The 22,856-nt window shown below is 38.6% G+C and overlaps 1 protein-coding gene and 1 long non-coding RNA gene across 2 annotated transcripts in view; both read left to right on the plus strand.

Annotated features, from left to right (window-relative positions):
• Positions 1-12,934: 12,934 nt before the first annotated feature.
• rhcga (Rh family C glycoprotein a) lies at positions 12,935-18,993 on the plus strand. The gene is made up of 11 exons (XM_042506532.2): positions 12,935-13,247; positions 13,955-14,147; positions 14,753-14,903; positions 15,007-15,154; positions 15,314-15,480; positions 15,573-15,710; positions 16,748-16,884; positions 17,066-17,190; positions 17,589-17,662; positions 17,789-17,862; positions 17,949-18,993. Exons 1-11 carry the CDS (start codon positions 13,019-13,021, stop codon positions 17,980-17,982), a joined length of 1,470 nt encoding a protein of 489 aa, XP_042362466.1. The 5' UTR covers positions 12,935-13,018; the 3' UTR covers positions 17,983-18,993.
• A 984-nt stretch (positions 18,994-19,977) lies between these two features.
• The window catches only part of LOC148190430 (uncharacterized), a 29,941-nt gene continuing 27,062 nt past the window's right edge, over positions 19,978-22,856 (plus strand). The window contains exon 1 of the long non-coding RNA XR_015776824.1: positions 19,978-20,739. This is a non-coding gene — a long non-coding RNA (uncharacterized LOC148190430). The remainder of the gene's footprint in view (positions 20,740-22,856) is intronic.

Below are 22,856 nucleotides of genomic sequence, written 5' to 3' on the forward strand. Positions count from 1 at the left end.
TCTACTTTTCATTTCTCCTCCTTTCATTCCACATACATCTGTCTTCAGCGCATCTGTCAGCACAAATGTTGGCTGCTATTAACACACAGCATACTGTATAATCATGACTGGTTTTGACACATTTTCCTGAGCACACAAACTGGGACAATAAGATGTCAGTCAACGGCAATTTTATTTATAGAGCCCATGGCCTTACACAAAACTCAAGTACGTGCATGCACTCAGGCACACACATGCACACGCACGCACACACACACACACACACACACACACACACACACACACACACACACACACACACACACACACACACACACAGAGTTATTAACCAGCAGAAAATAAAGTTCTGTCTCTTGACACACTTTTGTGTAACTGAGGTCACCCTCACCAGAACTGAATCTAATTCTGACCACAGCTAGAAATCTTCTGCCTGATGACCTGAGAGGTCTGATTTCTCATGAAGTAATCTTAGTACTGAGAAACACGTTAAAATGTTCCTGTACGTGAGAAGACTCTGGCTGCTGTATTTTGAATAAATTGGAGTAATCCAACTGATTGTTTCGATAATCCTACAAATAGAGCATTACAATAGTCTGACCTGCTTGAGATGAACGCATGAAACCATTTCCCAGAGTCAGTCTGAGAACCGAATGTTCTAAGTTTTGATATGTATTTTGTCACACTTTAAATGACAGAACACTGTTCTTGTGATACTGGTAATGTGATTTTCAAATCTGAGATCAGTAATGCCAAGTGTGAATACATTTTCTTGTCTTTGACTTTTTGGGGCCAACTGTGAGGATTGCAGTCTTGTTTGTATTGAGCTGTAAAAATTTAAAGACATCCGGCAGTAAGTATCATCAGTACAGTTTACTATTTCTATCAGTTTACAGGATGATCTCAGTCAGCACAGACCTATTGGCTGTTTGCAGACCAGATAGCTAAATAGATGGATAGATATGGATTCAAGTCCATTCATCTCTCTCTCTCCAAAATAAAGGCACTTAGCTTGTGGTGCTCAAAACTCCCCCCAAAAACCCCAAAACATTTAAAAACCCTCCAAAACATTTTCTTTCTACTACACCTGCCAAACCTATCACTGCGCAGAGGGAAGCGTGCATCTACTCATGGAAGAGAGACAGTTGACAGCCCGAGATGTAAACATCAATGGCGTGCTACACTGAGGTGTAACGTGTAAAATGTAAATGTATCCTTACACATACATTTGATTAGCATCTCTAGTATGTTTGGTTTGCCTACCATTATTATGGAAAAGCATGGTAACATATTTCATATGATGTCAACAGACTGACACAAATTGTTTATATTTGTTTTCCTTTGTACAGTGAAGTAAGAAGCCCTGACCTCTGGTAGAGAAGTTCCCTCCAAACAAGGAAAAAGTATGTTTCACGTGCAAATTCTTGTGACTGAAATTCTTTAAAAGGTAAGCTAGTTTCTTTCAGCTGTTGTGTGCTAACATTGAATTTTTGTTTGTGGTTGAAGGAACAATTAGATTACTGTCTTATACTGGTATGTACCTTTAATTACCACTAATGAGACTCAAACCAGTCAATCAATGACACACTCTCTCTCTTTCTCTCTGTAATTTTATTTTATTAATAATGACTGGAGCCTATGGCCTCCAGCAGTTTTGGGTGTGAACATTTGGTCATTCTTTCAACGCATAAAGGACTCCTTTTGATTTGTTGAATCAGACCTTGATGTCAGTCAATAGGTATCTCTACTGTTGTTAGGTCATCTTAATCCTATAATTATTTAGGGCCTGAACACTTCCTGCACACATATTTTGAGCTCATAGCAGCAAAGCGCTGTGTGGGACTTCTGCAGCGATTCTGGATCAATTTCTGAACGGTCCAGAGTCAGCCTGAGCTTTATTTTGGTAATGCGAATGTTTGCATGTCATCATGCTAACTGAACACAGGCCAACATGCTAGATGTTACTGATTTACTTAACATGGTAATGTGACATTGTCATGACGTTGCTTAAACATTCAGTCCAGTTCACAGTTGGTTTAAGAGAGTGAGACTGACAGCCAGGTAATCTGATGAAACCTGAAGCAAGTTGCAGAGATGAAGAGCAGAACCTGACAAGTTAATCTGAGGATTAGTCCACATGAAGCTCACTCTTTTTGACTCTTTGGCTACACTTTTTTTTAATACATCATTCAAAACATAAAAATATTACTCACAGAAACCTTGAACACCGAGTCCAATGCATATTATGGTTTGTTTTTTACAAAAATTTGCAATATAATGCAAAAAGGAAAGACACATTTTCTCCCTTGCATCTCTACACCAGAGTTATGGATGTTGCCACTCTCTGCCCTTGTCTTGTATATGGCAGTATGGCTGAAAGGGTTAAGCTCCCTCTCTGTCTCCACTCTGTCACTCCTCCTGTGTGCAGTTCACATCCTCCTCCTCATTATCGTCCACGTGAATATTACTATCTGACCTGCTGAAAGTTGGTTTTCATGACCGGAAACATATTTTTAAACTTGATTTTAAGTCATTTTAAATAATCTTATTATCTTTGCGGCTCCTGGCTTCACTTTTGCTATTTCTAATGGAGTTTTTTTTAAAATTGTAATAATTTCATAATAAATCCTACCTTGTATAGCTTTTCTCTGTACTCTTATATTTTAAATCTCAGTCTTTTAATATGTTTAATATTTTATTGCTCTGTAAAATTGCCCTGTTGCCTCTCAAAGTTATGATATGATACTGTGCTGTACTGTACATGTGTGTCCTACAGCTAATGCCACATTTTGTTCACTGCTTCTTGGTCAAAAAATTCTCTGGCAGCTTTTGACAGATGCAAAAAAAAAAAAAAGAAAAAGTGCAGAAAATTGATCCAGTTCTGTCCGTCATCAAATTTTAATGATGTACAAAAGTTCTGGAGTCAGTTTGGAAACTTGGTGTGCAATGACCTCAGGTCTGTGTGTTTCACAGCCAAAAACATTTTTGAAATTTGTCTCCAAAGTGGATCAATGTTAAATTGCTGGCAGCACATTTTAGCGTAGATGAAGGAAATATGGCTTTTGGAAAACTGTGATAAAAGCCTGGTCGGGGTTGTGTGTGTCAGTAAATTTAAAAAGCTTTCCATCACCCACAACCTTCTCTGTCGTCATTTTACAGGAACTTTTCTGTGATTAGATGATGAAGATTTGGACCATCATTCTAACCAAGACAACACGAAGGGATGGCAGAGACGAGGTTTCCAAGTAAGAACAAGTATGTTTATTAAGTGTAAAGATGATAAGCAATGTACAGGAACTATCTTACTGGCAATCAAAAAACTAAATAAAACAATGCCAGGAGGAGCTACACTGTCTCTGAGGGAAATTATGATACGTGATAATGGGTTTTATAGATAAAATGGACCTGACTTGACTTGATTACATGGACACACAGACACATGAAACTGACGATAAATTGCAAGGTGCAACAGGAGTGGTTAGTAAGTGAACCGGGCCCAGCTTTAGCAGGCCCCAATCCTCCCTTCCTAGGTCAGATTAGGCCCTAGTACATAGAATTTAACACAAATGGGAGATCCAGACCCTTTGACCACCATTAATGAAATACCCTCTTAAAAACTATCCATAAATACAATGCATAAAAATAACACCAAGGCAAAACATGAGTCAGCTCTGCAAGAAAAACAAAGGAAACGAGAATTACCACTTCACGACTGTATTCCTCTGTGAACCAGCCACAAGTTCACACAGTACAGTTCACAAGTTTTATACCCGTCCAGGACTTGCTGTTCATCTGCGTAACTGGTAGCTTTTATGACCTGTATTCAAATGAAAAGAGAAATACCAAAACAAGTTGAAAACAGTTGTGTTTTCTGATTTATCTGGTTGTCTGAGGTGTGCAGAGGATAAACGCCTTTCGGTTTGGCTAACACGGCTGGGGCTCATTTGCACTGTCAGACTTGTATTCATGTCGAAGTTTGAAAAAAATACACTAACTACCTCAGCTCTTACCAGCTATAACTGTATTAGTACTGCTACGACAACTGAAAACTGTAAGGGGACCATGGCTGGACCAGAATTATATGAAATCAGGCAAAAGGGTTTTCTTTGGCCACATCAAGAAAAAATAAAAGCATCAAAGTGAATGCGCTTACCCTCACCTGGAGTCTCAAGTTTTTGTTGGGACAAGGCAAGTGACATTGTTAAGTGACAGTGACATGTCTTATCATGGTGACTGTGTGGGTGTGTAAAGTCATGGAGAGGTTACACTGAAATGATACATATCTATAAGCAAACAGAGCTGCAGAGCTACTGTCTGGCCTTGAATATTGTTGGCTCAGTGTCACAGTTGTGCTGCAAGATTACTGTAATTGTTCTCGCATTCATGTTCTCCTCTTGTCACTTAAGCTCTATTTGATATGGATTGGTATCATTAGCGTGGATAATCCTTTTTATATGTCAGCGATAAGACATGCCACTGCACCAATTTCAGATTAATCCCACTGAGAATGAAAACATGAAATCCTCAGTGCAGAGGCGCTCAGCTTTGAAACAGAGCCACTCAGCTTCTGTATTAAAGTTGACTTGATGAAAGTTTTAAAGTGCTTCTTGCAAGTTAAATGCATCTGCTTCAGCCATCACGAGACTGACAGAACAAATTGAAGTTAAGTGGAATATGTCACAACCACTCAGTAAGGCCTTGATGTGTCGTCAGTCTTTTCTGAAATGAGAAATATCCTCAGTGATGAAGGTGTGGCGCCTGTCACACATTAATCATACGACTGAATGTAGTACTGTCATGTGGGAATCATATTTTGCAGTCCTTCACATGACTGCCTAACTGTTTTGTAATTGAAATCCATCTCACCGGTCAAGCACGTTCTGCAGCTTTTAGTTGTCATCTGAGTGTCTCATGATGTTGAAGCCTGTGTTTGTCTTTTTTTTTCTTTTTGCTCCAAGGTAACAAAACATAAATCTGAGACATTGTATAAGGAGTAAACACTGGTTTCTACTGAATGATTTCCCCTCGTCCAAATGCACATCAAAGAAATCCCCTGGGCCACTTAGTAAGGATGAAGTGTTTTACTGTTTAAAAGTAAATGTGGTACAGAACAATTATTCATTTCTTAAGTTCTTAAGCAAATGAGAAAGAGAGAGGTAAAAATAAACTATGTGGCTCCGCTCTGCTTCATCCATATTTACACCCAAAATGTCATCTCGCGAGGGTCCAAAAGGAAATTAAATATTGCCAATGTAATATAAATGAGATTTTATGCATTTTAAATTACACAAAGACATTTTAGGTGCAAGGAATAAAAGTATGAACTTGTAGAATTACTGTAAATATGAACTTTAATTACATCAATCTGTCAATACTTTGAGTGTTCTTTCTATATAAATCAACCACATAAATCAGTTTTGTTTTACATATGGACCTAAAGTATTGCATGTTAATCAAACATCTCACCCAGTGTCAGCTGGGATAGGCTCCAGCCCCCTGCAACCCCGAACAGGATAAGCAGTTATGGCCAATGAATGAATGAATTTTGCAAAATTGCACAAGAGCTTTATGTCTCAAAAAAGATGTAACGGATGAGCAACATGTCATCTAGATGCTATCGGGTAATCCGTCTCATCTACTGTGTATTTATTTCCACACGAATAATCAACACATAAACACAATGAGCCTGATTACAGATCCCACAGGGACCACCTGATACTTTTAAAGTACACTTAAACTTTAAAAAAATAAAAAATATGAATCTGTGTTTTTAAAATTGTATCTTTTTTTTAGCCTTTTTTTTTTTTTTTTGCTTCTTTGTTACCAATCTCACCTGCCATCAGTGTGCCTGTATATCGGTATTTGTTCACGTGCAATGACACGAGGTGAAAAATAGTTCAGTGTCTAGAGTTTGTCACAGTAATAATTATATTCATTTTTCAAGTGTGTCAAATTAAGTTTGACAAATGATAAACTGAAACACACTGAGAAAAAATGAATTAACTGAATTAAATAATTGAAATGAAATTATTATTTATTTATTTTTTTTAAAATTGCAAATTGCAAAATCATAATGAAAAGTATTTCAAGAGTTATTTTTGTTTTGTTTTAAAATTTTCAGTTTCCATAGTTACTTTAATTTGACAAAGTGTTCCCTCTGTAAAAAAATAACTAAAAAAGTTAGTCCAACAAACGTAACAGAGGCAGAAGCATTTTGGCTGTTATTTGTAGAGAAAAATGAACTGTATGATGAATATGATGTTTTTTCATACATAAATTGAAGATCATACAACTTAGACAATTAGCTTGTAGGCTCCTCAGAAATGTTATTTTAAACCTTATTTTAACAAAAATAAAATAGTAGAAACCTGTCTTGGGAGCACAGCCGATGAATCGTTTCAAACTGTATCAACCTTTTTAAAACCGTGGGGCGGTCTCTCACCAGGTAGAGTGAGCGCCCCGTATGCCTGAGGCTTCTGCAGCGGCCTGGGTTCAAGTCTCCCTGCCACGTAAAAATAATCTTTTTTGTAAAAAAAAAAAGTTTTAATACCACTGTCAACCAGTGGATCAGTCAACACAAACTCAAGCTGTGCAGGTGATAATTATTCAAATCCACAAAGCTGTAACTTAAATTGTAACGGAGGTCTCTAAGTGTCCAAATTTACAATACATATCAGGCAGAATTTTGGGGAAGATTTTGCAAAAAACAGAGTATTTCCACTTCATAGAGTGATGCAAGACTTAGTTTTTAATATTTAACCAAATGTGAAGTATAAGGTTTCAGTGATGAGAGGAAGCAAGGTGATAAAGAATACCTATTTATGTCAGACAATGTGTAAAATCTATTTAAAGGGTAATTAAAGAAAACTGGACATTAAATATTAAAAGATTTATTTGGTCCCTTGCATCAATTGCTGCATTAAGGTTTCGGTAAATTATGATCTTATGAGTATTTAAGAATCTGTAGCTGTTAGTGCACATTGTAAATAGTGTTGTAGCTTATTCTGGAAATGAATGAATGCATGAATGAATTTACTTTATATGCATCAGTGAGATCACTTACTAATGTACACTCCTAAAGATTAATATGTTTGAAACAGTAATTTTTATTTTCTAAAAGACTTAAGTGTAGAAGAAAAAAAGCCAAAGAAGCCAAAAAAAAAAACTATTAAGTTTTAAGTATTTATTTCAGTAATGCAAGAAAAACAAACTATAGTACAAAAGACTGAAGACAATTTTACAGAAAAAATCACAAATTCATAAAACATAAGTCAAATTAAAAATGCTAATGGAAAAAAAAACCCAAGAATAAAGAATAAAATGGCTATATTCGCCAGAAATGTGCACAGAGTCACCTGTGTGACCGAGGCACACGAGGCACTTAGCATGTGCGTGAACTAGGGAGTCGCATGATGTACCATGTGACAGACAAACGTGTTGTATGACAAAGTAAAACTTGTGTCTCCTCTCCTAATCACAACAACGTGGCTGGAAGTTATCTGCGAGTCAGATCGTTAGCAGAGTGTGCAGCAGTTTTCTGTCACCGGCACACAGCCGACTGCGTGACGCTCTCATATCTGTGTGGCATCAAGCTGTGTGTGCTGCTATGTTCTCAGAAATTCTTCTCCAGTTCGTCACACTCCTCCGGCTGCTGCAGATAGACCATATCAAAATGCAAAAACCAAACCCTACTTTGAACGCGACTTTTTATTACCTTGGAACAATACAAGTTATCATTTAGAAGAACATTCATGCAATGAGCTGTTGTGTACGGTTAAACCTCACTTGTTTGACTTGTCATATACCTGTCTAAAAGAACGCAGAGCTGTAATTGAGATGCAAAATCCCTCCAACAAAAGAAAAAGGTATCATTCATTAGACACGGAAGAAATCATTTGATTCCTTCTCACGTTTCAAAAGTTGGCAGTATCATATTATTTATCAAACACACGCTGATAAAAGTGGTCAACAGCTTGCGTGAGTGTGTGTTATTGGCTAAAACTGTGTAGCTAATATGAGAAAAAACATGCACATGCAGTTTTTACAAATTTAAGGTCAGTGTTTGATTTTAACGACCTCATTTGTGCTGTGGTTTCCTGTTAAGGGATACCATTTGGCAGACTCGGTGGGATGCCAAAGCTACATTATTTAACATCCAAGCAATGCTGAAGCAATGAGAAACGGAAGAAAACTGAAAAAAAAGCTTTGTTGTCTGAATAGCTACAGTGCGCTGATCTGTGTCTCTCTTACCTGCAGATTGACAGGCGCTCATAATCTCTTTGGCGGCGTCATTCAGGGCTGTGTGCGGCTAAAGCGGAGCATACCACGCACCATGTGACAGGGAACATCGCTGAGATGCCTTTACCAGATAAGATCTGAAACCTCCATAATGTCCCTCCGTCACATGTTTAACTGCTCCACAGCTGTTTTAAGACGACATTGTATCATTTCACCGATTAAGTTGAATAATCAACATTTCAACTTCCTCAACTCTTTTACAACAATCATTTTTTATGTGACCTGTTTATTTTATTTTTTCTTAAGAAAAATGGTAGGATCCTTCCTAGCTGTATTGCGGCATTGATTTATGACTGTTAGATATTCCCCAAAAGCACATCTTTTTGCTCAGGGTGGGTCCTTCCGGTGACATGGCCTCGTGATCCAACAGCTCTCTTCAGCTGCCTGAGCTCCCTGTGTCCTAATCACATTTTACTCGCCTACTGTCGCTAATAGAGATGATGTTTAAAGATTATTTAGGTGTCTTTCTTAATCTTAGACAAATGATAATCAGAACAGGAAAATTAAGACAAATAATGTGGCACATGTCCCTGACTACGTTCACATTACAAAATATTCCATTTTTTGCCCTTATTATTCAGAAACAGACCATAATCCCACCAGGCTGTTTTCATGGCTAATGAAAATAAGATTTCCCTTATATGGAGCCATGCATACTCACATTACCATGTCCTAACATGTCATGTATCACGTCTAAAAATGGAAAAGTGGAACGGCTGGAGTTGCTTGTCATTTTGCTTCTTTGCATCAAAATAGTTTTCCACCGGGAGCCGACTTTCAACAATGCAATATTTGTGCATTTCTAATAACCTATTCATATCGATATCTTTCATACTGTTTGAAAGTATGTGTGTCTATCTTTTAGACCAGAAATGTGAGCTGAAGGTCCAGACAAACTTAGCTAAAGGTCAGCCGTTAGTCAATGCTGGTTGGTGAGCGTCTGTCGCCCTAGCCTTTGTGGTATATCCCACACTGTTGGCCCTCGTTGGCCTTTGTTGACTTTTCAGTCAATTCAGCATGTCGAATCTGCATTGGGGACTACTTTTCTTTAGCCATTGAGCTCTCCAGCACAAATGTTTTCTAATGGTTAGTGTTTTTGTTCACTGGTGTGTGATAAATCTGCTTTGTTCTTTCAGTTTTGGATTGTTAATGTGCTAACTGGATAACTAGCATCAAGACAGTCTTCTGGTTTCCGTTTTGGACTGATGGTTACAGACTGCTGCCGTCTGCTGGTATGGAGAGTTTTCCTCTCACGCAGGTGCAGAACATATGTCCTGGTTGGCCATCAATTTTAGTTTTGCTGTGTGTTCATGCAGAAGTTTTTGGTTCTTTCTCTTCACAAAAACAGGGCTTGTCACACCAGCTCTGCATACAACGGTTTGTTTGATATCAAATGAGTTACCATCTCACGAATGTTGTTGTCACATTACTAGCTTAACTCAAATTAACAAAGGTGAGGTTTAAGCAAATAAAGTTAGGTTTGCTAGGTTAAGGGAAAGAAAAATGGTAGGGGGTTGTTACATCACGTACTTCTCTCTCTACGTCAGATTTACCCTTCATTCCTCCACAGCTCCACCCTCACGTCCAAATAAAGTCACTTCTGGCTCCAAAAAAACAAATGTGGCGATGACCAAAATGCCAAACTTGAGGGTTCAAAACAGTCGTTGATTATTTTTACAGTCTATGCTTCTGACCCCATAACCCAACTGGTTACAATTGCGGCCTGCTCTGACATGATTTTCACACCTGATGATTTGTTACTAATACACTCCAGACACATAATCTGTTAGTGAATATAAACTAAAACCTCACACTCCAGTAAATGCAAAAACAATAAATTTAAAAAATCTAAGTCCTAACATCTGTCATTAAAGCATTGCTTAAAATGACACATTTTGTGATTAATTAAAAAAAAAATTTAAAAAAGAGAAAAAGAAAAGCTCTTCGACACGCGTTATGTTTTACCGTTTACCATTCTCCCACAAATTGTCCCTAGTGACAGTTACTCAGTAAAAGTTAGAATCACTTTATATTAAGTTTAATTTTGTTTTATTTAACACAGTAAATAGAACACTTTTTTTTCACTAGTGTACTCGTGATTTCGGTGTGACACTAGTGAGGTTCAGAAGGCCTTAGTTTGTTCAACAACACAAGACAATGCAGTACAACAAGACACAGTGCAAAAATATACCAAAACACAAGGTCATAAATCAGTCTGTCATGAAACCATAAATACTTTTTAACTCACCCTGTGGACACAATTTAGGACTAATAAATCTAAGGTAATACTGATAAATATCGATTCAGTAAAATCATGCAGCCTGTCCATCGTATTTAACAAGAATCTTTAACCTGTTTGTTGTTTTTTTCACTCGTTAAACCCAGTGATACAGCTTGCAAAAGATATTATGTACAAGTACAAAAAAAACATTACAATGAAGCAGAGCTGGAGTGAACTCTCTAAATCATCATTTTTGACTCCCGGGCACAAGCTGTCATGTTTTCAAAGAGGGAGAATCTCGTCAGTGATAAATACTGTTATGTAATCAGCTAAAGAAATGAATGTGTTGAACGAGGAAAACAGATATCATCTGGAATGTTCTTGGTGTCACAGAGATACATATGATGAGTCCTTAAACTGGAATCTCATCTGTTAGGTAACCATCAAGTTCGGATAAAACAGTCAGAACAAAAAGTACACCTGAGTAGACGGGGGAGAAGACAAAAATAACCAGTCGGCACGTGTTGCGCTGAGTAGACAGTCCTCTCCTTATTTTACCACTAAGCTTGCTTTCATGTAAATTAGACAGATGGAATTATAAATACAGATATGTTAGTATTGACCCATCACTCATTTTGGGTCATATGTTTTCTGTCACTGAATAAATTAGGCCTTCTTTTGTCTTCATGCAGTGGTGAACTAAATAATAGACCTGAATGGTATAATACGCTTCAGGGGGTGGTTTTGCTTTCATTTCATGCTTTCTCATCACTCAGCCACCAGGATACAAATTCTTTGAGGGTCCTTAATAAAGGCGCTTTACCTCCAGCTGCTCCAGTGGAGTGGCTCAGTGGTTAGCAGCAGTCACAAACTGGCTCAGTAAACCCTCTTTTAAAGTAATAATCATGTTATTTGCTTTAACTTTTTATTATAAAGTCAATGCACAATGTTAACAACTGCATAATGACATAATTTGTATTGAAACTGGTTTCCTGTAAGTCTTGCTTTCATTTGCTGTCTGCCACTGACAGTCAACCAAGAAAATAAAGACTAAATTTATGGCACAAAGGAGGTGTGGCAACCATTGTGCAACCAAAAAGGGAAGATGTTAAGTGCTTTTGTTTTATTCAATAGCTGTTGGAAACTATGTCCTGTTACCAAAGAATATCAATGTGAGCTCGTTGCGGCTGCCATCCCCAGCCAGCATTGAAAAATTACGTTGGAACAAACAAAGTAGAAATTATAGTTGATAGACTCTGAGAAAAAAAAACAGAGAGCAATCTGTCTTTGCAACAGCAGCGGCAACAATAATACCACTTTCCCACTGCACAAAAAATCCTGTAACACCAGCTAAGATCTGGCTTTTGTATTTAATGAGTAAGGTTACAATCAGCATTTACACCTGGGTCAAACGGCTCTGCAGTAGTCACGGGTATTTCTTTGCTCCAGCTCCGGTAGTGATGGAAATACAACACCCATGTTTGGAGGTGCTAATCTAGCCCCCTTACCTGCAAGATGCAGTGACGCACTGCCAGAAAATACTGTCCGTCAGCAGTCAATCATCAATCCACTTTAGTCTGCACTGACTACTAGAAATTTTAAAAATGACTGGGATAAGAACACTGAAATGAACTGACTGAATAGGCTGTGATTTTTTGCTTTTTTAGCCGGTTTAGAAGGCTGCAAACATGCGCTAATTTTGTTAGAAAAGGGGTATAAGATACACCAGGGAAGGGAAAGTTAAAAAGTTTCCACTTTAAAGGTTATAATGAAGTAGAAAATGATTGTCACTGGAAGACTCTATTGGCGATTTTCTGATTCCTGGAAAGAAACTGACTTCTGATTTAAGTAATACAATACCTTAATTCAGTTTACAACTGTGGTAATGATATGTAACGTAAGCCTAAATGATAGATGTGTTCATTCTGGAGCAGTTAAACCCTCTCACACAGCTTATTACTGACACTCAAAATGAATTTCCAAAAACAGACCAAGGAAATAATTTTAGCAAGTCATCATTACAACTGTAACCACAGTCATTGGATTCTGTGGTTTATATTTTTACAGTTTTACCAAGGCCAGATATTTACCATGTTTCTGATTGTGTTGACCACCTGGAAAATGTGATAATTTTTGTTGTAATAGCCAGTAGTTGCCACATTACAAAATAATGACATATCAAGTTATTCTGTGTTGTATCATTTCCATCATAGATTCATTAAGAGATATTTTATTTCCTGATGGTAGCCTACCTGTTCTAGGAGGAGTGTTGCCAGCTTGGCCTGGATTTAATCTCACGAGGAAAGGTGAGGAGGTAAGGAGTGGTTACCTGGTGACAGGTGAGGTATGTCCAGCCCCCTTATTTTTGAGTGCCGAATTGAAGCACACCCCCTCCAAATGTTCACATATAAATATACCTGCTGAGAAGCTGCTGAAAGTCACAGCAGAGCAGGGGGCCTGGTTTAGGAGTGATCGGAGCATCATCAGCATAGCGTTACCAACATGGGGAACTGTTGTGATGGCATGAGGAGTTTCTTTGGCCGGCAAAAGAACACCAATATCCGTGTTAGTCTGCCGGCTGTCTGCTTCGTCTGGCAGATTGCTATGATTATCCTGTTTGGAGTTTTCATCCGGTATGATGAGGAATCAGATGTTCGGAAATGGATAGAGCACAAAATTAGCCACAACATCACCAGCAATATCGAAAATGACTTCTACTTCAGATATCCCAGTAAGTACAGTAAAGTAAAAGTTACATATTTAAATGTGTGCATTGATTTGCTGATTCTGTGATAGTGATGTTGGTACAAAACTCTAGTAATTTTCCACTGATGGCAGTTGAATTCTTAGGCATTTTTTAAGATATAAATGTACAAATGTAACAGTTTAGAACCAGATTATAGCTATTTTACCTCGACTTTACTCTCTTGTTTCTGCCCTTGGTTTGCATTCACTGCTGGAACCTGCCACATTACAAAATGATACTGCATTAAAATGTCAAAGGTCATAAAAACAACATGAATTATGATTTAGGAAGACATTTTTCCATCGTGAATCTAAATGTTTAATGTGGAAAAGGCAAATTTATGAAACTTGGTTACAAAAGCTGGACATTTTATGAGACAACCATTCTTCTCCTTGTGTGTAACATTAAAATATTAGCACTGCACAATGCAAATTCCAGTATGTTGCCACCTCATTCTGACATTGCAAGTGAAAACTAGTAAAAGCACAAATTACAAATCTACACTTAACAACAACATAAATTCAGCATTGAAATTACCACAAATTAATTAATCTGAAGAAGAAATTTAAGTGTAAGAGAGAAAGAGATTTTGTTTAAGTAAGACAATTTATTGTAAGTGCTGTTGTATTTAATTATTCTACAAAAACTCACTGCATGCCATGACAAAAATGTGTTTGTTTCCCTCTCTTCAGGCTTCCAGGACGTCCACGTAATGATCTTTGTTGGATTTGGTTTCCTCATGACCTTTCTGAAACGCTACAGCTTTGGTGGTGTGGGCTTCAACTTCCTGATCGCCTCCTTCGGTCTGCAGTGGGCTCTTCTCATGCAAGGCTGGTTCCACTCCCTCGACCCAAACACCGGAAAAATCTCTATCGGAGTTGAGAGGTGAGTCTTCAGTGCCAGCAAATAAACATATTTTTGTACGTCATCAATCACTTAGCAAACTGGAGAAATGCCGACAGAGATGCACTGCTGTATTATGTAACACATTCTTTGGCCTGTCAAGGTTACATGTCTTTAACGATGAACATGAAAGTCTCACCTTTTCTCGTGTGCTTTGAAGAGATTCTCGAGTCACTGCTGTCATCATGCATGAAGTCTTTTGTTCGTTTGTGCCTCGCAGCATCAATGAGTCAAAGCAGTTATTCTTGTTTTAGTGAAATTCATTGCTGGTTATGTGTACAGAAAAATAACAAATGACAGATTAAATATCTAGACAATCCAGTTTGTCCACTGGAAGCCTGGTTAACTGAACGCTGTTACACTCATTTGAACTTCTCTCTTCAGACCTATTATTTCTATCATCAATCCAACAATGTTATAGTAGTTCACTCTTTAAAGCGTGGTGAACACAGCAGACTACACACGGCAGCTCGTACATGGCTAGATCTGAGTCATAGACTATGGCGACACCTTGCAGGCAGCCTCCACTCAAGCAGCGTCAAAGTTCCCACTTATTTTGACCTGGTCCTTTTCTTTGTCCCCCACAGTCTGATCAATGCAGACTTCTGCTGTGCCGGCTCCCTGATTGCCTACGGTGCCCTCCTGGGAAAAGTTAGCCCCGTCCAGCTGATGGTTGTCACCTTATTTGGCGTCACACTGTTTGCCGTGGAGGAGTACATCATCCTCAGCCTCCTTCATGTGAGTCTCACCAAACACAATCATCCCACAGGAAACTTGACTATTTCCCAGAGAGTATGAATTTTCCTTCAAACGTTGCAATTTGTGCTGCTTATTCCCACAGTGCAGAGACGCTGGTGGCTCCATGGTCATTCACGCCTTCGGAGGGTATTATGGACTGGCCATCTCCTGGGTCCTCTACAGACCAAACTTACACCAAAGCAAACGCCTCAACGGGTCTGTCTACCACTCTGACCTCTTTGCCATGATTGGTGAGTGATTTATATTTTACTCTACAATACTTATAAACCTCACATCAGTGTTTTCACAGTTCATTTGACATGCCAACAGTCAACATGATCAAACTTGTTTGTCTGATTGTAAATGAGTCAGTTTATCTGTGGTTTAACTGACTGCCTCTCCCCTCACAGGTGCTCTGTTCCTGTGGATGTTCTGGCCCAGTTTCAACTCAGCCATCACAGACCATGGTGACGGACAGCACAGAGCTGCCATCAACACATACCTGGCCCTCGCTTCTTCTGTCCTCACCACTGTGGCGATCTCCAGCATGTCTGAGAAGAGAGGAAAACTGGACATGGTATTGCTCCGTCACTGAAAAACAGCAGTTAGTCATTCAACACTCACATATTTCTCAATTTCCCATGACTGACATGCTGTCGTACCTGACAGGTGCATATCCAGAATGCCACTCTGGCAGGTGGTGTTGCCATGGGAACAGCAGCAGAGTTCATGATCACGCCCTATGGTTCATTAATCGTGGGTTTCTGCAGTGGCATCATCTCCACCTTTGGCTACCTGTTTGTCACGGTGAGTGTGTCGTCTTTCACCCCCCACCTTTAAATCTGAGAACTCCTGAAGTCCGTGCTCTGGTTTTGAATCACTGCAAATGGAAAGTTGTTAAAAAAGGGGGGGGGGAGTTGCGTAAAGAAACCATGAAGGAAGCAGTGAAATTAAACCATTTGTGGGATGTATTACAGTAAAAAGGCAAGAAGTGATGACTCAGTTTAGGAACACTGAGTACTTAGAAAATTAAATGGAATCAGTCCAATGAACTGATGCCACTGGTGCCAACACACACCTTAAAACATGAGTGCCAGTGTGGATGACTTTATGGCAACCGTGTTTTAGTTTGAGAGAAAGGAGAAAGCATTTTTTTCTAGATGACTCACACACAGGCATGACTGTATTTTATACTTTGTGAGTTAAAGGCTGATACTGATATGTTTTAGAGTCATTCATATTTTATTTGGCTGGTTTTAAATGAACTTGAATAAAAGAATTTCTACACAACAATTAGGTTCTTAGCATTGTGGGGACAGATTTGAAGATGCAATTAGTCCACAGTGTGGGCAGATAAAATTTATAGAACATTTTATTATTATTCATTTTGTTATTCTTTTTTAACTGTAAAAATTGCCTAAATGAATACATACAAACAGAATTCAAAACCACATAAACATGAAGACCTTTAAAGCATGAAAAAAGAGATAAATATATAAAATAAATAAGTTAAAATAGGGGTTAAAAAAAATAAGAATAAAGTAAAAATACATAAATGGATTATTAGTTTAGAAGACATTCTTTAAACTAAGAAATTGGATCAGAATGAACTTACAGCGACAATGGGAGACCAATGATTAGTAATACAAATTTTCATTTTAACTTTTAATTGAATATATAAATTTAAAATAAGAAGAACATTTTTCACCGCTTTCATTGCAAACTGCACTGGACTAGAACTGCATGGAGCTCTGTATTTGTTGTTGTTGTTGTTGTTAAATAATGACTAAGGCCCTACTTACAGATAAGTTATCAATGTGCGGCTGTTTTTTCTTCGCTTTCAGCCCTTCTTGGAGAAATACCTCAAGCTCCAGGACACATGTGGTGTCCACAACCTGCACGCTGTGCCGGGGATGCTCGGCGGCTTTATTGGCGCCATTGTTGCTGCAGCAGCCACTGAAGATGTCTATGGCAAAGAGGGGTGAGTGACTCATGCACGGACAGGCACACGCTTGATACTTTCAGACCTGTTTGTTGACTCCAGCAGAGTTTATGAAGGCATGCACTGTCACACCCACATATCAGGTCATGGTCTTTGTCTAATCCTGCTGATTAAGTACTAATGATTCATTGGATTTCAACTTTTTTTTTTGTCTGTTTAGGTTGATCCAGGTATTTGACTTTGAAGGCAAATTTGCAACCAGATCTGTCTTAACCCAGGGAGGCTTCCAGGCTGCTGGCACATGTGTGGCTATTGCGTTTGGACTTGTTGGAGGAGCCATAGTTGGTGAGTTTGTAAAACCAGTTTTAAGTGATTTCAGTGATTCAAAGGCATGATGTTTATTTCTAGAGCACTTAAAAGCATATTACTATTTGTTTAAAAAAAAAAAAAAATCCACATGTTGTGTTTTAAGGAAACTTTACTCTCTAACTCTAAGCAAAATATTTCATATAAAAATTACATAATGAGAAACATTGCCATTTAAAAAAGCATTTGCCAATGTCAGTGTTTTCTGTGTGTGTCAGTTAGGAAACATTTACAGGGATTACTGATCTTAATCTCACCATCTGAGGTGCTTGTTTAGCAGCAAATGTTTACTTAAATGCAACTTTGCTGCCAAGAAAAAGGTATTAAACAGAAAGTGGGAAGTCTTGCTTAATGTCGTGTTCTTTTTCTCTTCAAAGGCATCATTCTAAGGTTCCCAATATGGGGCGACCCTGCTGATGACAACTGCTTCGATGATGAAACTTACTGGGAGGTAAGAGCGCTTCTCCACCACTAGGTGGAGTCCTTGCCCTCTGTTGTTGCTGAGTAAAGACAGTGGTCTATGAGATGACTCAGATAAATGTGTGGTTCATGATCTGATCCTGTGTGTTGGTTTCAGGTTCCTGAGGATGAGGAGAGCATCCCTCCTGTTCTGGAGTACAACAACCACATGATACACAAGCACCAAGAGATGTAAGCTCACTAACACTTAGACATCCTCATTCCCTCCCTCGTCTCATGAATCCTCATTAAATATGATCTTCTTCCTGTTTCAACAGATCCGAGTCAAACTTCTCCGTGGAGCAAAGTTAGACAGAACAACCCTCTCACATCACTTTAAACTTGATACAGCTGTGAAACTAATCCATGAAGGGGCCAAACTTAAAAAATGTGCAATTCTACAAGAAAGGAATGATATTGCTAACACTTGGGTCCTCTGCCACGCTTGTTTCGCATCATTTTCGCCTGATATATTTGTCAATGATTGGAAGCTTGAGGTTATGACAGTGATGACCAAATATCTTGCTACTGGAAAAATGATTATGAATCAGAACTTCTTGAGGGATTTTAAACAGCATTTACTTTCTCTTTCATTTTGGATTTAACCTGATATAATTTTCAGATGCTTAATGACTGTAAAATAGATATCCAATGAATCCAAGCAGCACGATGAGAGGTCAAAGACACTTTATGTTGTGGAAGATGGTTGCTATGCATGCAAGAACTGAGAAACATTTTCACAACTTTGGAAATGCATCACTGTACATAAGTGGCTGTAAATCTTTTATTTTAAAACTCTGAATAGTTTTTAATATTATGTATTTTAATTGTTGAATATGATCATTGATGATGTTTGCCTATTATTTCTCATCTCACCTCTTATTTAGTTTTGTGTAAAAAAAAAAAAAAAAGAAGGAGCTCAGTGAATAATCAAAGGTATTTGTGAAGTTATTTAGTTATTTCTTTCAATTTTTAGACTTTGTGTATATATGAGTTTTATTACTCACTATTTTTTTGTTGCACTTGTTCTTTCGGTGGAAGTTTTGAGTAAATACTGTATCTATGATACAATTTCCAGCAGTTTGGGTGCTGTAGTGTTGAATGTGACAGTCTGTTTATTGTATTATTAACATTTAGTTTAATATTTACACATTCAAAAATCACTGGCATTTTAATAAAGTTATATTATTGTCTTTACACTTCTGATGAAAATGCAACAATGTCAAAACTAAATTATTACAATACTGATATTACTGATACTACTGTGATAGCCACACTCATGTACCTTAATAACTGGAATAAATGACAATCATGATGTGAAAATTTTCCTCTGTGCATACGTCGATAAAATATATGAACAAATGTGAATTAAAATCATTAAAGGAATACTTCACCCCCCAAATGACCATTTGTACATATATCAATTACTCACCCTGTGTAACACTGAATTTGGGGGAAAAAAACAAAACTTTTTCTCATGCCTTCACAGCGCATGAATAATCCAGAAACTGAGAATAATTTTGATGAATTGAAGTCATAGGGTCCAAGTTTAACAGCAGCTCCTTCTTGTTCTTGTGACCCTCCCTCCACAATAAATAACCATACAAAATGATTATTTAAAGTTGAATGTCCCTCCCAAAAGCCAAATCAAAAAAACACAATCCTCTCCCCTGGTCTTAAAAATGACTTGCATTGCCTCTCCCATCTTCGATTATTTCTTATTTCATTTTTATCATCTCTTATTGCTTTATTCTTATACTCAAGAAAAAAAACTTCAGCCATTTAGTAGTTAAACTGTCTTTCGAGATCAGCCTGTTCTATCACCTCTCTTCATTTTATTTGCTTTATTCTTGTTGACCTTTTGTGTTAGCATTTTGCTCTTTTCTTTTTGTTTGACTTCTCTGGACCTTTCTCTGTTTGGCATGTATGTTGATGTTTATTTTATTATTTCCTGAGTTGCTGCCTTTACTTTGTCTGTCAAAGCACTTTGTAAACATCTGTTTTAAAGGTGCTACATAAACAAACTTATTATTATTATTATTATTATTATTAGCGTATTATTAGCATTATTATTATGCTACACCCCTCCCCTCTCAAAAAGGGAATAGTCCCTCATGGTTGAAAGCAAAGCAGGTCTTTTAGCAACTTAAAAAAATAACCTTAAAAACATCTGTCTCAGTAAGTGAAGTATTTAGAGTAGCCTATTATCACCGCTTTACCTCGCCGACGCCGTCACGCAGCCTTTTCCCTTGGCACTACATTTCCTCAACCGTATAACTTCCGTATTCCTACGCAGAGGCCCAACTATCAAGCGCATTGTATCACGCCGCCGGTCAGCTGCTGGGTTCAAACTTTCAGCAGTAATTATGACAGCGAGGACGCAATGGCGGTCACTGTGGACGCAGGGATTATAAACCTTCACTGTAATACATCCATGTGATAAACCCAACTTTACGGAGAGAGACTGAACGGGCCGAAAAAAAAAACAGAAAGGTTTTTCCGACTTCCGATTGAAATGCTCCCATCTGCTCGGGAAAACGTGTACGCCCACAGGAAATGTTTGTTTGGCTAGCCTCTGAACACCAGGAGCATGTAGTCTGTATGGACAACAGTATTCACAGACACCAGCTAACAAAGAGAAGTTTTCGGCGATTTTACACATACAGATTCATTGATGTAGCTAGCTGACAGAGACGGAGGAGTAGGCTAGGAGGCTGCTAGCCTACATGCTAGCAAAGACTTGGATCCAAACGCGCATCAACTGAATGGAAAGGCCATTAAGAAGTTATTATGGCCCATTTCACAACGCAAACACTATATAAATGTCAAAATCGAGAACAGGTAGCTCTGATGACCGTTCACCTTGACAGACTGGGTCTACATTGATGTTGCCAGAGTTTCGCATTTGGACTTGAGCGGCTTGTTTTTATCGCACTTTTTGGAGTTGGAGGTCGTTGTCTTCCCGCGTCCGAGTACGCTGGAGCACCGCATAACTGACCTGTGCATGACATCCGGTGACCGAGAGCTGCTGCTGTCTGGACTCTGATACAGCTTCAGGACCTTTGCTTGGTAAGTAGCTGCATTCATTTCTAAGTATTTGTTATATGTTTGGGTTCAGCAGCGCTCTTCAGCAGGTGTCTCTGTAGCTTATTTGGTGTTGGTTTTCAGGGTTGGAAATTAACTTTTTTGTCCACTTTGTCCACTGTCCACTGGTGGATTCCAAAATCTACAAGCTACTCATTGTTTATCTATCTACCATTGTTTTATCGACTCTAGCAGCGACTTGCATATTTTACCAGCATTTGTCTGGTGGCTGGTGCTTATTTCCACCCCTGAGTTTTACATAATTCTCCGAGAGAAATGTTCACTGAAACCGCACACTTGTCTCAGTCTTGCAGGTAAAGTGTTGTTATTTAGATTCAGTGCAACCAGCCACAGCTGTTTATATGTCTTTGTTTTAAACAAAACATGAACAGGGAGCACGCTGAGCATCATCTGCTATGTGCAGGATATACTGTGTGTAGTAACTGGCGTTATTGTGGGGTTCAGCAGTGCTCTTCAGCAGCTGTCTCTGTTGCTTATTTGGTGGTGGTTTCACATAATCCTCTGAGAGAAATGTTCACTTGTCTTATTGTTGTGTGCAGAGTGTTGGTGTTTAGATTCAGTGAAACAAGGCACAGCTGTTTTCATGTTTTTAAGCAAAACACAAGCAGGGAGCACTCCGAGCACAATCCAGGCCCACTGTAGTCAGTCTCCAGGACCACTGTCAGCTGCAGACTCCACAGAGCTGGGCTTCATGGAAGAGTGTCCAGAAAGTGTGCTTTTAGTCTCTTATGACCAGAATAGCTGCTTGCATATATCTCGGGTATGCTCCTACCTGATTTACCTTGAAAGATGTACTTAATAAAGCCCAGTTCTGCACAGCTCAAGCTGGTCCTATGGACATCTAGTCCGGTATCTGCTGTGGAGCTGACCCCCCACCTGACCCTATTTTTTTTATTTTTTTTAAAGTTTCCTCTTTATTGCAATTACTCTATTATTCCACGAGATGGCGGTAGGGGGCAAAAACAGAGTTGATGACGTTTAGTCAAAATCTTTTCCTCTCTTATTCTGTTATATTAACGCTTCTGTCCTTTAGAATAAATGTCTGATTATCTGATGATTACTGCCTTGTATGACAGGAAATTTTAAGGTGGAGGATCAGAGGGAATAGATGCACTAAAAAGGGAAACTGTCCAGATTTACCTTCATTTACCACAGTATTTATTTAGGTAAATACCCAGCTGATAGGTGTAAATATTTTTTTAATGTTAGAATAATTCTAAAGTTCAAATGCCCGTGAACTGAATAGGGTTGCAACGGTATGACCTTTTCACAGTTCAGTAACCATCTCAGAAAATATCCCAGTTTCAGGGTATATCAGTATTTCAAAAATCAAATTCATTATTATTATCAGTCAGGATGACCCTTAAAGGAATAAACAGAAGGTGGAAGAAGGACAGAAGGTCAGACAGAAGGTTTAGTTTTGTTTGAACACATGTTTTATCAATATAATCAAGACTTGAAACCATTTTTAATGAAAGTATGTGTAAAGCTGGCCCTTAAATAAAGGTGAGATGTACACGGTATGATAATTGTTAACTTTCGGACCATGGTGTGCCTTTAAAACCTGTATATCACTGCAACCCTAGAGGTGAATGAGTGTAAATACCCTCATCTCAGCAGACCACGGATTCATTTTCACTTGACTGAAGGTGTAAGTGTGGAGAGTCTCTGAGAGTTAAACCCATCAGTCAGTGGACGTCCAGGCGGCTCCTTCAGGTCATCGTGGCTTGTTGACCTCCAGGGCTCTGGTCTCCCTGCTCCCCGTATTCTGATGGTAATGAGTCCTGGACAGGCCGGTCTATAGGGTCACTTCCTGACCAGTCACTGGGACATTTATGAACTCTTAATACACTGGGTGGGTGGACATGAGCTTTGTGTTGGTTTTGTCCGGCTGGCTGGTGGTAGAAGCTTTATTGAGTGAAGAGGTCTCTGAACGGTCCTGATGGGGTTTAACAAGTTGACTGAGAGGTTTTCTGTGAAAACACTGCTGGAGTCAATTACAGCAGAGTCTGTGTTGTTAGTACAGTGAAACACAGCGTTTACATGGTATCATACATGTGCATTAACGTCATATTATATGC

The sequence above is a fragment of the Plectropomus leopardus genome, chromosome 1, assembly GCF_026936395.1.
Source record: "Plectropomus leopardus strain MGB_pleo_1.0 chromosome 1, ASM2693639v1, whole genome shotgun sequence".
Taxonomy (NCBI): domain Eukaryota; kingdom Metazoa; phylum Chordata; class Actinopteri; order Perciformes; family Serranidae; genus Plectropomus; species Plectropomus leopardus.